Raw genomic sequence first — 15856 nt, forward strand, 5'->3', positions numbered from 1 at the left:
AAAAAGTTGTAGCTCATTATATTGCTGCAGCGATTAATTCCATATCTGTCATGAAAGGCCAAAGCATTGACCAAGACTGTGAACGAAAGATGCAAGTGAGCCATATCCCCTGTAGAGGAAAACCCTTAAAACAAAGAAAATGCAGTCCTCTGGATCCTCAACAGACCTGTAGAGCAATTATTGTTGCTGAAAGCATAGGAAAAGTATTTCTTGATTAATGATTTAATATAAAAATTTGTTTCATAGTAAAACCATAGAATTCACCCCAAAGTAGTGTTAGTTACCTCTTCACAGAAAATCAAGGAGCAAGAACCCAGAGCAGTATTAGCTAATCATAAAACTATTCTGTAATTAAGATTCAACCAATATTCCTTGAAGACAAACAGTAGTTTTTTTTGTAATTTGTAGTTTATAACCAAAAATCAAATACCTGTAGTCAATTTCAATGAGCCAGAATGTTTCATTATTGTACCTTGGTAATCAACTTATCAAAAGTACATTCATTTTCAAGTATGATATAATAGGAACCTCAATAACACTTTGAAATAATTAGGGATATACAGTATAACTATTATATAATCTTTACAAAATTCTGATTTAGGCTCAATATCTGTACACAGCACTTGGAGCAGCAGCAGACTGGGAATCTACATTATGTATGACAAACTTGTCAAGCTTCAACACTGGTAATTGATTTTCAAACATCTTACTATAATATCAGACAAATATCCCTGCAGAATATATAGATATATAAGCCTTAATCATTATTTATTAAAAAAGCAAACATTAATGAGCACTAACTGAGTCAACAAGAATTGATGCTGAAGGAGAATCCGTCTGGGCATTTGATCTTCTAAAGTCTAATCTTATCTTATATCTTTTACCAGCTTCAAAGCATACAGGTGGATAAACTGTAACAAATCGCCGACCTGAAATGAACAAATAAAGTGAATATAGAAAATAAGAGCATTACATAAAACAGAAATTTATTCTATCTCACCTTTTTGGGACTTATTAGTATTTTCCTTAAAAATTACCCACAATACTTAAAAACTATTTCATTTTTTCTAATAACTCAAGTACAGGCAGTCCAAGGTTATCAGTAGAGCTTCCATTCTGACTGCTTGATGATAAAGAGAAAATCGCCGATAACCGAAAATTGGTGATTTATGGCGCCAATAACTGTTAGGTAAGTATCGGTGCCATAAAACTGATATCAGTGCCAATAACCAGAAATTGGTGCTATACAAGCACCATAAAACTGAATCATCGATAACCAAGGACTGCCTGTATTAATGTAGAGATATATGTAAATTTACATACTGTAATTAATTATTATATTTACCTGACAATTCTCAACTTCAAGCTAAAATAGAAAACTGAAATTCAGCATCCATGGGACCAAACTCATTTCAAATAATAAAAATTTGTGTTGGTTGACTATAAGCAATCTAAAGAAGTAAATACCGCATAAGCCAATAATAGTATTACAACAAATACATTTTCTTCTTAAAATATAGTCAAACCATATAGTCACACATCTCAATCACCTTCTAGATCATTCCCAAAAAGCACAATACAGGTGCACAATCCTTCATCTGAAATCCTTGGAACCAGATGTGCTTCAGTTTCTGTAATTTTTCAGATTTCGGAACAGTGCGATCCGGAGCATAATCAAACGTCACTACCCCAGCAAAAGAATTTTTATTTCTTTTCTGGGCTCAGCTCGTGTCGCTGCGCGAAATATCCTTTAATCTATTATTTCTAGGGTAAATGTACTAACACATACCAGAGAATAAATAAAATAAAGAAAAAGGTCAGTATAACTGACTCGCTCACCCTCCAAGAGGGTGTCGGTATGAACACTAGGCGAGTGAGACCACTACCACGAGCCAAATACCAATAGAAATCTCCCACAACAAAAACCCTCCATGAGGAGAGCCGACCCACAGAGTGAGCAGCTCGTACTACTACTACTCCATCCCATGCTGCCGACTGCTGCGCCTCTGGTGGTCATCCTTTTCAGTTAGCGCACACGAGTCACACGTGATATTTTTCTCTCTGTGTTTTTTTTTTTTTTTTTTTGTGCCCTTTCGTTGGATTTATCTATAATGGAGCGTGCAGCTATTGCAGCAGCTAAGTTAAGTACTCAGTATTTATGGTTAGTTGGTTTTTTCCGGCCCTCAGTCAGTATTTGCCGTTTTTTAGGTATAAATACGAACTCGGGGTCGGAAGCATGGCAGCATGGTTCTGCCGCGTGGTGGGTTCGTTCTCGGTCTCCCATACCTAGAACATCCCCTTATCTATGTACGCTCTATATTGATTATCCGTTTTACTTAGGGTACTGTCTACTCAGGTTTGTCATGCATGCATGTCTTTTACCTTATGTAGGCTTCTTCTTTCCAGACCCTAGTCCCGGCTCTTAGTATCGGCCTCTGACTAGCTTTGAGTGGTAGGCTTTCCTTCGGGTTAGTCGTACACTCCTGGATTTTTTCTCCTACTATATTGTTTTCTTTCTTTTATTTTATCTAATTATACCATGTATTTTGTTATGGTTAGGTTTGTTAGGCGTCTGGCTTAGCCTAGGTCCTGGCTCATCGAGCCTATGCTACCGCTCATCAGTTCGGTTGCTTCCCTATAGCATCTCTCTGATCAGTCGGTTTTGGCCCAGTGGGTCTCCATGCTACCGCTTTTCAGTTCAGTTGCTTCCCGATAGCATCTCTCTGATCAGTTGGTTGGTCCTAGCTTAGTTGTCATTATTTTAGTCTTACCGTCTCGTGGTCACTACGCGATCACGAGACAGCCAGACGCCTCCGCCCCAGTCCCCTTCCCCCCTTCCCCCCTCCCCCGCTCTTCCATAGAGTCGGGGGAGGGTGGGTCGGTCTGCCCACGCTCGCTCCACATACCCGAGCATGCTTCCCTCTCTCCCCCTCAGGCGGAGGGGCCAGGGAGACGGGACAGACCCAGACTGGACGCGACCTCTCCGGCTCATCGGTCCGGCCCGGTGGTAATGTGATGGGGGGTACTGGCCTTTCCCCCCATCCGTTGCTTCCTTGTCGCTCCGGTTCGCTCGAGCCTGTATGCCTCCTCGCTCTTCCCGACCTTACTAGGACTCCTTTCCTGATCGGAGTCCTGGCATCCAGCGGGAAGATGTTAGTCCACCCAGTAGAGTGGACCGGAGCATACAGGGGGTCCTGCTAACCTTACCGTATTGCTGAGTTACTACACTCCGCTACGCACTGGAACTTGTTACCGGTTCGTTTGAGTTTTAGGTTTAAGTGTTATTAGATTAACTATAAGTTTATCTTAAGTACCTTAAACCTTCCCCCCCCCCTCCCTTACATGTCTTACCGGATATCTCCGGGATTATAGCCTATTCAGGCGATGCAGGGGGGGGGTTTATGCCCAAAAGTTTTTTTCCGGCGCTCCGGCATGCAACGGAGTTCTTCTGTCCTTAGCCTGTAAGTGTTATTCTTTAGATACTCATGTGTCTTCCCACTTACAGGCCACCAATTGTGAGCATCCGGGATGCGCCGCCACACTTCAGGACCCATGTGGACACGAAGTTTTGCCGGTCCCATGCTCCATGCGCGACTCTGCACGGGGACATCCAGGTCTGGTACCATGAGACGTGTACCATATGTTACGATCTGGTGAGCCAGCTTTTAGAAGGTGAGTATTCCATCTCCGGTAGCTGCTCCGCTTCTGTTTTAGTGCTTAAGTTTTCATCATTCACTTTAACTTAAGGCATCTAAGTTTAAGTTATATTTTAAGTTTTAGTTTTAAGTGATTCTTCAAATCTAATCTACGCCCCCTCTTCAGGCGCCGGCAGTGAAGGATACCGCACTGGCAACCCTGCGGGCCTGGGTCGGCGGTTTTGGGTTTTGGGAAGAACGCCGCCAAGGGTATGCCCTACATCTTGGAGAAGCGGTTGGCGCTGTTAATCTTCCCCGGAGGCAAGGCGACAGGATACGTCAACCCAGTAGAGGCGGCCCCTACTATCGCCTTCATCCAACAACAGCTGGCTGCCTCATTAACTGACCAAGACCAGGATATCTCCACGGACGTCGCGACTTTAGATATTAATGTGGAACCTATGGTAGGTGTCGACGACCTGTTGGTCGAGGTAGGTAAGGTGGACACCCAAGGGTCACCCTTGGGTGTACTGTTTCTTCTACTCCTGCAACCTCTCCATCCTTCCAAGGCTTTACAGGTGATGAATTATATACTCCTCCTGACGCTTCGGTTAGACCTAAGGTCAAGGGTCAAGCAGTGAAATCCTTGACTAAGACGTCGTCGTCGTCTAAGAAGTCGACTTCGGCGTCATCCTCCTCACGTAAGTCTCCGGCTGGGAATCCCGGAGCAGACAGGTCTAAAGCTTCTAGCTCCGGCTCTAAGTCCTCGAGGAGTAAATCCTCCAGAGAGAGATCTCGCACCCCGGCAGAGTCACCAGTTCCGCTACCCTTGGTTCCGATTCAGAGCCACCCCTCCACCTCCGCAGCAGCTCCGGCCTTGGACTCCAATGCTGGCCTGTTGCAACAGGTGGGCGACCTGGTTGGGTCCCTAAAGAGTAGCATGGAACAAATGATCTCTCGTCTGTCGGATAGGATTACTTCCCAGGACTCCATTATAGCCGGACTGAGAGAAGCCCCTCTAGCCTCTCCTCACTTTCCAATACGAGTGGAACTCAGCTTCCTCCGTATGACCGCGCTACCAATCCGTTCTCGATGAACAATCCATGGAGAGTAGCGTCATACGCCCCCTTCCAAGACGGTCTCATTTCCATACCGGAATTCGGAACTCGAAGGATAGAGGACTTCGAGTTCTTCTTCCCGGAAGACCTCCAGCCTCCGTTCATAGGCTACGCAAGGCTTACAGCTTCAGCCATGGTTCGGGATGATAGGGTACCAAAGGAGACAGTCCTCTATTCACGAGACCAGGCTCAGAGAGAATGGCTCAGATGTTAGAGGACATGGATTGTTCTAATACCAGGATACAACCTTTCAAGAGTCCCTTTACCATTTTCACAATGGATGAGAGTACCCGCTCCCGTTCCTGACAAAGATCGCGAGGTCTACCATCCCAGCGGCCCAGAAGGGGGAACCCATGCCTCTCAATTGAAGGAAGCAGATCCCACATCTCCGTTGCTCCCCTCAGCCGGAGAATTGTGGGAGGACTTGCCAAACACCTTCTCCAGCTGGCCAAACTCAAACCGGGACTGTGCTATGGAGCAGTTTGGTGAAAAGCTACCCAGGCTCCCAGATAGCCTTATTCAGGCTGAATTTGACGCGAAATCGCGATTAGCCAGATCAATTAACTCTATGGCTATGTCCGAGGTAGCAACCATAGCTTATGGCTCAGAACCGCTTTTTAAGCTCATGACCAAAGCCCTGACTCAAACGGTACAGTCGGATATGTTTGAGTTTGCCACTGCTAGAACGAATTGTAGGAAGCATGTCCTACAAGAGGCAACCATTCGACATGAGCCGAATAGGTTACTCTCGTCTAACATCTGGGGAGCAGATCTCTTCCCAGAAGCTATGGTGAAGGAAGTCCAGTCAGAGGCTACGAGGCTGAATCAGAGCCTTAAGGACCGTTGGGGCCTTACGGCTAAGAGGAGACAAGACCTAACACCTAAAGGTAAGGGACAGAGGAAACCTAGGCGTTTCCATCCTTACCAGAAAAAGCAGCCTACGCTTTCCTCAGCAAGTTCCTGCGGTGCCCTTAGTACAAACAGCCCAACCTTCCATCTAAGGCTCAATCACAGCCAATTTATGTGATATCCCCTCAGCCTCAGCCTCCACCTCTACGCCATCTCTCCAGCTTACAATCAAGCCTTCGAGAGTCAAGCTTCACAGAAGTATGACCGCTGGGTCGGGTAAGGAGGCAGAGGTAAGCGTTCCTTTCGTGGGAGAGGATCGGGAGGCCCCTTTAACAGGGGAAAGCAACTTCAGAGGAGGCCGAGGCGGTTACCAGAACAATGAAGAACTTCAGGTAGGAGGGAGGCTGTTTCACTTTCGCCACCGGTGGAACTTCAGCGAATTGGGCTCAGAGCATAGTGTCAAAAGGCCTGGGTTGGAGCTGGTTGACGAACCCACCTCCATCCAGACCTTTCCGTCAACTTCCTTCCAAGGAATTGACAGAGTACGCAGAGGACCTCCTTCAGAAAGGAGCTATAGCGAGAGTCAAGAGATTAAAATTTCAAGGTCGCTTGTTCAGCGTGCCAAAGAAAGGCTCACAAAAAAGAAGGGTATCTTAGACTTGTCCCGCTTAAACTTAGCCATCCGCTGCGACAAGTTCAAGATGCTCACGATCTCACAGGTGCGGACCTTACTTTCCCCGTGGGGCGTGACCACCCCCTCTATCGATCTTACAGACGCCTACTATCATATCCCTATTGCAAGACACTTCCGTCCATATCTGGGTTTCAAGATAGGAGACCAGGCATTCTCCTTCAAGGTAGTTCCCTTCGGACTCAACGTGGCACCAGGGTGTTCACGAAACTAGCGGAAGTGGTAGTGCAACAACTCAGATCACAAGGGATTATGGTAGTAGCGTATCTCGACGATTGGTTGATCTGGGCTTCAACAGTCGAGGAATGCAACAGAGCTACACTGAAAGTGATTCAGTTTCCTGGAATATCTAGGCTTCAAGATAAACAGGACCAAGTCAAGACTCACTCCAGAGTCAAACTTTCAGTGGCTGGGCATTCAATGGAATCTATCCTCCCATACTCTGTCGATTCCATCAACCAAAAGGAAAGAAATAGCGAAGTCAGTCAAGCAATTTCTAAATCACAAACTGGCGTCAAGGAGAGCTCAGGAGAGGATCCTGGGTTTCTCTCCAGTTTGCATCAGTGACGAACGTTTTAATGAAAGCCAAACTGAAAGACCTAACCAGAATCTGGCGCTCACGAGCAAATGTCAGGTCCAGGGACAAACTATCCTCAGTCCCTCTGATTCTAAAGAATCGACTTCGGCCGTGGCGAAAGTCAAGAATTTGTCAGTGTCAGTATCCCCTTCAGTTCCCTCCACCAGGGATTACCATCCACACAGACGCGTCCTTAAGCGGTTGGGGAGGGTATTCCCAGATCCAAAAGGTTCAAGGAACTTGGTCACCTCAGTTCAGTCAGTTCCATATAAACGTACTGGAGGCAATGGCAGTGTTCTTGACTCTAAAAAGGTTGCGCCCACCAAAAGTACTCCCACATAAAGCTAGTTCTGGACAGCGCAGTGGTAGTACATTGTATAAACAGAGGAGGCTCCAAGTCACGTCATCTAAATCATGTGATGGTAGCCATCTTCTCCCTGGCAGACAAGTTCAGTTGGCATCTCTCCTCACTCACTAAGCGGGAGTGAGAAACGTCATAGCAGACACGTTATCCCGATCAGTACCCCTAGAGTTGGAATGGTCACTGGACAACAGTTCGTTCCAATGGATCCTTCAAAGAGTCCCAGGGCTACAGGTGGATCTCTTCGCATCTCAAGCGAATCACAAACTCCCCTGTTATGTAGCCCCCAACCTGGACCCTCTGGCCTATGCCACGGACGCCCTGGCTCTAGACTGGAACAAACTGGAAGAAGATTTATGTCTTTCCCCCAGTGAATCTTCTTATGAAAGTTTTAAACAAACTCAGGACGTTCAAGGGTCAAGTGGCTCTAGTAGCCCCAGACTGGCCGAAGAGCAATTGGTATCCCCTAATTCTGGAGCTGGGCCCTTCGTCCTCTTCGGATCCCCAATCCCAGGCTCTCCCAGTCAGTACAAACGAAGACTGTGTTCGCTTCCTCAGGGATTCTCAAAACCCTAACTTTATGGATTTCATGAAGTTTGCGGCAAAAAGAGATGCGAATATTGACCCTCAGAATATTCTCTTCTTGGAATCCGATAAAAGGGATTCAACTTTGAGACAGTATGATGCTGCTGTCAAAAAGTTAGCAATCTTCCTGAGAGAATCTGATATTAGAATCATGACAGTTAATTCAGCTATATCCTTTTTCAGATCCTTATTTGAAAAAGGTTTAGCAGCTAGCACGATTACGACAAACAAGTCAGCCTTGAAAAAGATATTTCAATTTGGGTTCAACATAGACTTGACGGATTCCTACTTCTCGTCTATTCCTAAGGCATGTGCTAGACTTAGACCTTCTGTAAGGCCTACGTCAGTTTCATGGTTCTTAAATGATGTTCTAAAACTGGCTTCAGAAACCGATAATGACACATGCTCGTTTATAATGCTCTTAAGGAAAACCCTGTTTTTATTAAGCTTAGCTTCAGGAGCAAGAATTTCAGAAACTGTCGGCTTTGTTATCCAGAGATCCGGATCATATTCAATTCCTTCCCACAGGGGAAAAGTACTACTTTCTCCGGAACGTAGCTTTTTAGCAAAGAATGAAGATCCTTTGATGAGGTGGGAACCTTGGAAGGTACTACCCCTTCCACAGATGTATCTCTTTGCCCAGTTACAACCTTACGAGCCTTTCTGTCCAGGACCTCCTCATCCTCATCGGGTCCCCTCTTTAAGAGGGAAAAAGGTGGAACTTTATCCATTAAAGGCATCAGGCAACAAATCCTGTACTTTATTAAGCAAGCCAATCCTGACTCTTTCCCGAAAGCACATGATGTCAGGGCAGTAGCCACCTCAATTAATTATTTCCAACACATGAACTTCGATGAGTTGAAAAAGTATACCGGATGGAAATCGCCGACAGTGTTCAAACGCCATTACCTTAAGTCCTTGGAAGCTCTGAAATTTTCAGCAGTAGCAGCGGGAAACTGATTCTAGTTAATTGGTAGTAGAAGATTCAGTCCTCCTTTCTACCTGCTTCACCCAACAGTTCGTCTATTCCTACCGTGTTCATTTACATTCACCTGGTGTCTTAGCTGCTTTTACAATGATGTAGTGGGTGCCCCTTATTTTTTGCTAGGGACACTCACAGTTGATTATGGATTTTGATCTCATGGATGTTACCCCCTTATTTTTATGCTAGGGGATACATCTCATTTATAATGGTTACGGGTTTTGTATATTAAGTCATATGCATTCCTTATATATTATCATTGTTGTTTAATTTGTTCATTTGATTATTTTAATTGCTATTATATTTTTGATACATGCCTTTACACAGATACCATTTTGTTATATGTAAGACCAATTTAACCTCTGTACATATGTAAATTACCTTATGATAAGAAACATGTTTAGAATTAAGGGTAATTTAAGCATATTTCTATTTTGTATCACTGTGTATTTGTATCTTCTTAGCAATTATATTCATTTTTTTATATTTACTTTATTTTTTATTTGAGACCTATTCTGATTTATTTTATTACTTTTGTTTACAATCTTGTGCTATTTCTCTGGTAACGATTTCGCGCAGCGACACGAGCTGAGCCCAGAAAAGGGATTTTGACGTAAGGAAAAATCTATTTCTGGGCGATTGGTGGCTCGTGTCGCCAGCGAAATCCCACCCTACCCATCCCTTCGCCCAAGATTTGTCTGCTAACTTCAGATGCCACCAGAGGCACAGCAGTCGGCAGCATGGGATGGAGTAGTATAGTTAACGAGTCTGCTCACATCTGTGGGTCGGCTTCTCCTCCATGGAGGTTTTTGTTGTGGGAGATTTCTATTGGTATTTGGCTCGTGGTAGTGTCTCACTCGCCACTAGTGTTCATACCGACACCCTCTTGGAGGGTGAGCGAGTCAGTTTATACTGACCTTTTTCTTTATTTTATTATTCTCTGGTATGTGTTAGTACATTTACCCTAGAAATAATAGATTAAAGGATATTTCGCTGGCGACACGAGCCAATCGCCCAGAAATAGATTTTCCTTACGTCAAAATCCCTTTTTCATGCTTTTTCATTATAGTTATTTATTCACTATAGTTTATTATTCATTTTAATATACTGTTCAATGAATGTGAGATTATCAACATCATCAATAATAAAATAGTGGGAAAGTGATAGTGGAAAAGTGAAGACCATATGTTTACTAACATTATTTTCAATAAAAACTTTTGGTTAAAACCAAAACTACATATACATATTTGAGCATTACAATGATCATAATTATTTGACTGCTGATGGCAAAAATTACTCAGTAATTTGCTTTACTTAATTATTTCTTCTTGAAAATGAGAATTTAACCATTTTAACTTTAATATAGTACATGTAGTGGTATTGAAAATCCCACACGGTGTGTTGTAGTGAGCAAATGTACAACAGCATAGTAACAATAAAGACCAACCTCTCCGAGATAGATAAAATGAAATGTATTTTATAGTCTTACTTATCGTTAAAATTCACAAGTTGAATTACAATTCAACAGACAATATCTACTACAGTCTAAATTATTCTCAATGAATCGATGTAAGCTACTGCCTAGAAGGCTATTGCAGACATCGATATGTGAAAGTATTATCTATGTATATATTAATAATAATTGTGGAACGTTTCTTTAGATAAAACTTCTAAAGAGAATTCTTCAAAACAAAGTGCACTTTTACAAATAACAATCATAAATCGAGAAAAGCGCTGAAGTGCGCTAGCGAAAAAACCTGTTTACAGTTTTTATACAGATTAAATCACATTTCCATATCTACACTTAGAAAATTTTTAACTGGAAGTTAATTAAGCCCTTAGCTTTTTACTTTGAAGTTTCAATGATCATCAGTAATAAAATCAGAGAAGCAAAGAGCTTAAAGTACTGAGTGCTGGTTTCAGTGCACCATACATTGACTGACCAGAAAGAGTAATGACTTCTTGGTCTGTTTCTAGTCATATGTAAACAATATGACGACGCATAAGCACACAGCCACTTCTTCTTCTTCCAGGTTTTTGGCATAGGTAAACTGGATTCAACATTAACTGAGGATCAGAGAGAGTGCCCTCTTATCCTGTGTTTATTTGTATTCCATCGTGTGTTATAATAGTTACCATTATGACACAACACCTGGCCACAAGACCAGCTAAAAGAGAATTCTTTGACATTAGTCTGGTCACCATGGAGCTCTGATTAAACCATGGAAGGGTAACTCCTTTAGAATGAGACAGTGATTACACTATCAAAAAAGCAATTTAAGCAAGTGTTTACAATTGGTAGGCACATAGAGGGACTTTCTGTTCTATGTGTTCACAATCGACAAGCACACAAAGATTGTCTATCTCCAAATTGTCATGGAGCCCTGATGCATGTACTGGTATGTGGAACTGATGAAATGTACCCATCCACTGGACTATCCAACTGCAGAGCAGTCTCTCACGGTCTCGTAAGTCTCAGAGAAAGACGTGTCATCGGACACTTCTGCAATGGCAGTCCGCAGCGGATAAAGACACTGACACTCCATGATGGGTGTCGATCCTTTATGGGTACAGCAACATGCCAACAGGACAAAGTAATGACCAATACAAAATCCACAGCGTAGCTCATGATGGACTCGGACTCTTCAATAGATGCGGACTGACTGCGCTCACCGCTCAGTGAGCCGTCATGCATCTGAGATGTAGTCACAACATGACACCCATCTTTTGAAGAGTTATGCTGAGAACAACCATACAAATCGTCTATCGTGTTCCCCACCAATGTTGGGAGATGAGATGATGATTCCCTCAAGGCAAGACAGAAGTTCTCATCAGTAGTTGAATCTCAACTAAGGAGAAACAGTACTATATACTAGTGAATGACTAAGGTGAATGCGGACCTACGTCTTCATAGATGAATCGAGAGAGGTAAACTCTCAAGATTCTGATTATAGAAAAAGTCCCATCGATGACACCAACCAGTGAAGATGGCTTTAATCCCTGTTGTTTTACAGAGGACTGAAAAAGCTAAACCGCTATTTTATTGCTGTTCAGTGAGGAAGTCGGAGTTTGCAATGAAAGCGGAGCCTTTCAGTAATGAAAACACAGGGATTGTACTGCCTGAAGAACCGCTTCTTATGGGTTGGATCAGGGAGGACATTTCTATTTACTTGGAAGCAGAGCTGGCAGGGCGGGGAACAGGCAAAGTCTTCCGTTATTCATTTACAATTCGGGGTGAACAAAGGATAATTGCACACCTTAAGAATTACGAAATGTATATTAGAAGACAAACTCAGATTGTCTGAAGAATATCATTCAGTGTCATCGCAGCGGCAGGTGCGATGAAGCGGAAGACTAGGCTACAGAATTCTGTTACTGTGAGGTAAACAGAAAGATTATAACGAGACTAGTGAGATATATCTGTCTGAAAATTCTCGCAACGGCAAAATGCGATGCAGGAGAGATGGGCACTGCGAAAATTCTGCCAAACACAGACCTAAGTCTGTGATTGCCGGGCAGAGATTCGAATCGGTAGTCAATCCTCGACAGAGAAACAATACCAAATCGAAATATCTCAGAAAGCAAGCCATACTGACTGAGGCAGGCTGGCAGTGCCATACACCGCTAGCTCTTGCTTAACTCGTTGTCATCCTGAGTTGACAGGTATTCCATTCCATGAAGGAATGTGTTCAGGTAGAACCATCGAGCGCAAAATAGATAAGCTTGAGCATTTGCATTTTAACTGAAATGAGAGGGAAAGCAACCCTCCTATTCGGTGAATGCAAATGCTGTGGTGCTGTCGGTAAACAATACCACTAGTATCTCAAAATCGAAACCGGTAACTCTTGGGAGGCCTGCAAGGCCGTCCCGAGTTGTAGGTCAATTAAGAGAAGATACTATTCGTCTCGGTCACATACCCGTAGAGTTAACTACAGTTATGTGCCACTACTCAGACAATTCAACTGATAACAGAAGCATGTTGCGAGAGAAATATACGTAGTATATTTGTATGTTCCTGTACATCGACCTCCAGCCTAAATTCTCTTTCGTCAGAGGAACAGGAATAAGGACTGGAAGCAGACCTCCTTCATTCTCTAATGAAGAGAGCAAAGGTGAAGTTTTCCCGAGGGGAGACTTCTACAGTGATAACAGGATACCGAAGACGACTAGTTCAAGCCAAACTGGATGTTCCAAAAACAGTAGCACTGGAGAGGCATTCAAACTCTCAGTGCTATCCATCCTGAACGGATTGACGTATGTTTGGTAAGATCCTAGGATTGAACCAAAAACACTCTCTCGGGTTCGAAGTCTGTGGAATAAACTCCATCGAATTCCTCTTATTTCCTTGTTCATTCTGGTATAACCAGGAAGTAAAGGGAAAAAAGAGAGGAGAATTGACTGTAATTGCCCGTTCTTCTCCGTATCCCGGTGGTGACAGCATACTGAGGCGACGGACCATCAGGTCCATCGAAGCCGAGCCCCTCCCGAGACACTTCCATGGGCAATATCATTGTGAATACCCGTTGCCCGAGTGTTTGGAAATCTCAGAAAACCAAATCACCCTTCGAACGCTAGAAATTCCAAGGAATTTAATGGCTTAGGAAGACTCCAGAGTTCGTAATAACAATTACTGGGAATGTCTGTCTCGACAGTGTGTTTGGAAATTACTACAGGAAAACCACAACATTCTGAGATGCCAGAAATTTCAAGGAATTCGAGGATTCAGCGATTTCCAATTATCGTAGTAACAATTATCAGGAATTCTCGTCTCGCCCACTCTGGACCATAGTCTCCCCCAAGTGTTTGCAGCTCGTAAAAGACCAAAACACTCTGAGAGTGCTAGAAATTCCAAAGAATTTTAAGCACTTGGCGAACCCCCTGAATTTCGTCAGATCGTCAGATGATCATCGGGTAGTGGCCCTCCTCGATTCCTGTAGAAATTGAGGAGGAATGGGCAAGATCCTTTCTCAATGACGTGGATGTACGTCCGGTAGGACCTGGAGGTCCCTCCAGGAACGCAGTCCCCCGACACTGAAACTGAATCTTACGGTGAGTGCTCTGCACGATCCCTCCCATTCACCTCGCCCCTCCCAGCGTAGTCATAGGAAGAGAGGGAAAGGGGGAGGAAGACTGGACGCTCTTGCTATCTTGCTAGTGGAACTAGCAGCCAGAGAAGTGAGTCACAGGCAGCCATCAACCTGCGGTGATGGCTGCTCCACGAATCTAGGAGTCTGGAGAAAATGCTTTCCCAAGGAGGGTTCCAAAACTCTTGTACTGCAGGCAAAACGTCTGCTGCCACCGAGACCGGTCGGTCACCGTGACTGTCGTCTGGGTGGGGCTGAGTGTGCACCTGACAGGAGAGAGCCGATACTGTCCTCCAACGTGTCCCAGTCCTCGTCGAGGCTGAAACCTCTCAAGAGGACAGAAGGGGGAGCCCACACCGGTCTCTTCGTGCGCGGTCCAGCGGGACTGTCACGTGAACAGTGGTGACACTGCACAAGTCTAGGAAAGCGTCATCGTCCTCGCCAGCTCCCCATGATCTCCTCTAATCATTTGAACGTACGACCTGTCCGGTCCTAAGACCGAACTGGGCACATAGGCTCTAGGGGCTGGACCGAGAGAAGCACACTCCTCACGATACCCCCTGGATGCCTTGCTCCTCCCAGTGTATCCCACCAGGGAGGTTGCAGGGACAGGTGAGGCAGATCTGATGCTCCCACTCTGTCTACCGGCAGAACTGGTGGACAGAGAGGGCTGCAGGTGATCAACAACCCGAGGTGACGACCGGTCTGCAGGTCTGGACCAGCGATCTCCCTGTGGAAAGTGCTGGACCGAGGACAGTAGCATCAGTCTCTTGTGTCAGGGGAGCTGCTACCAGTCATGCGGACCGTTCGATCACATGGTGTGATCGACGGTAGGGTGACTGGTAGTGTCCACCAACGTGGTGAGACCGAGCACTGTCCACACGACGCGTCACGGTCCCAGAAGCAGCCGAAGCTGTTCCCGGGGACCTGGGGGACCTCCTCCAAGTCTTGCCTCGTGCACGGTCAGATGGGACCGTCACGTCTACCCTGGGTACCAGTCGATCGCTACGCTAGCAATCGCCGGTCTGGCGAGTCACCTGGGCAACTCTTACCATCCTTCCGCCCCGTGCCTGGGTCCTGGCGGTAAGCGTACTCAGATGCCTGGACCCTGGCTGCACGGTCACCACCAGGTGACAGTACACTCGACGACGCTCGCTGGCGAGCAACCGAGACAGTTCCTGGTCCAGAGGTGGAACCTCTAGAGCCAGGAGCAGAGGTACCAGCAGTGGCTGGTACCTCTATGGTACCCGTCTTTCTCTTCCCTGGGGAAGGAGAGACAGGCCCCGGTCCTGAAGGAATGGGAGGACCAGCGGAAGGCCCGCCTGTCTCACCGGGACAATGAGACAGACCCTTAGAAATCTCTGTGAGAGACTTCTTGGGGGGGGGGGGGGGGGGGTTTGGCCAGACCACCTTCTTCCTTGGTTGGGGAGCCTTGGAAGCAGAAGACAACGACAAAGATGAAGGTGAAAAAGATGATGATGTCACCTTCCTCTTCTTCTTCGACAACTTCCTCAGGACGGCAGAAAGTTCTCCCATCCAGGACTGGGCTGCAGCGGCTGCCGAAGCAGCAGGCCCCAGCGCAACCTGGGAGGGAGGACCTGATGGAGCAGCAGCAGAAAGAACGATTCCCCGAGGAGGGTTACGAAACTTTCGAAGGGCAGGCAAAGCGTCTGCCACCACCGAGACGGGTCAGTCACACCGTCATCTAGGTGGGGCTGAGCGTGCACCTGAATGGAGAGAGCCGATACCATCCTCCGACTCATCCAAGTCCTCGTCGAGGCTGAAACCTCTCAAGAGGACTGGATGGGGAGCCTCCACCGGTCTCTGCGTGGAAGGTCCTGCAGGACTGTCATGTCCTCCCTGGGAATTGAGCAATCACCGGCAAGGCATGAGTCACCTGATTGACTCGCTCCTTTCTTCCACCCTTTGCCCGAGTCATGATGTTGAGCGGACTCAGCGTCAAGGAATCTGGAT

At 45.5% G+C, this 15856-nt stretch overlaps 1 protein-coding gene across 1 annotated transcript in view; it reads right to left on the reverse strand.

Annotated features, from left to right (window-relative positions):
• Positions 1-15856, reverse strand: part of LOC135226561 (laminin subunit beta-1-like) — a gene marked incomplete in the record, with an annotated part of 308726 nt that overhangs the window by 174782 nt on the left and 118088 nt on the right. The window contains 1 exon segment of the mRNA XM_064266238.1: positions 802-929. Within this exon segment, the coding sequence (XP_064122308.1) occupies positions 802-929 (128 nt within the window).

The sequence above is a fragment of the Macrobrachium nipponense genome, chromosome 14, assembly GCF_015104395.2.
Source record: "Macrobrachium nipponense isolate FS-2020 chromosome 14, ASM1510439v2, whole genome shotgun sequence".
NCBI lineage: Eukaryota > Metazoa > Arthropoda > Malacostraca > Decapoda > Palaemonidae > Macrobrachium > Macrobrachium nipponense.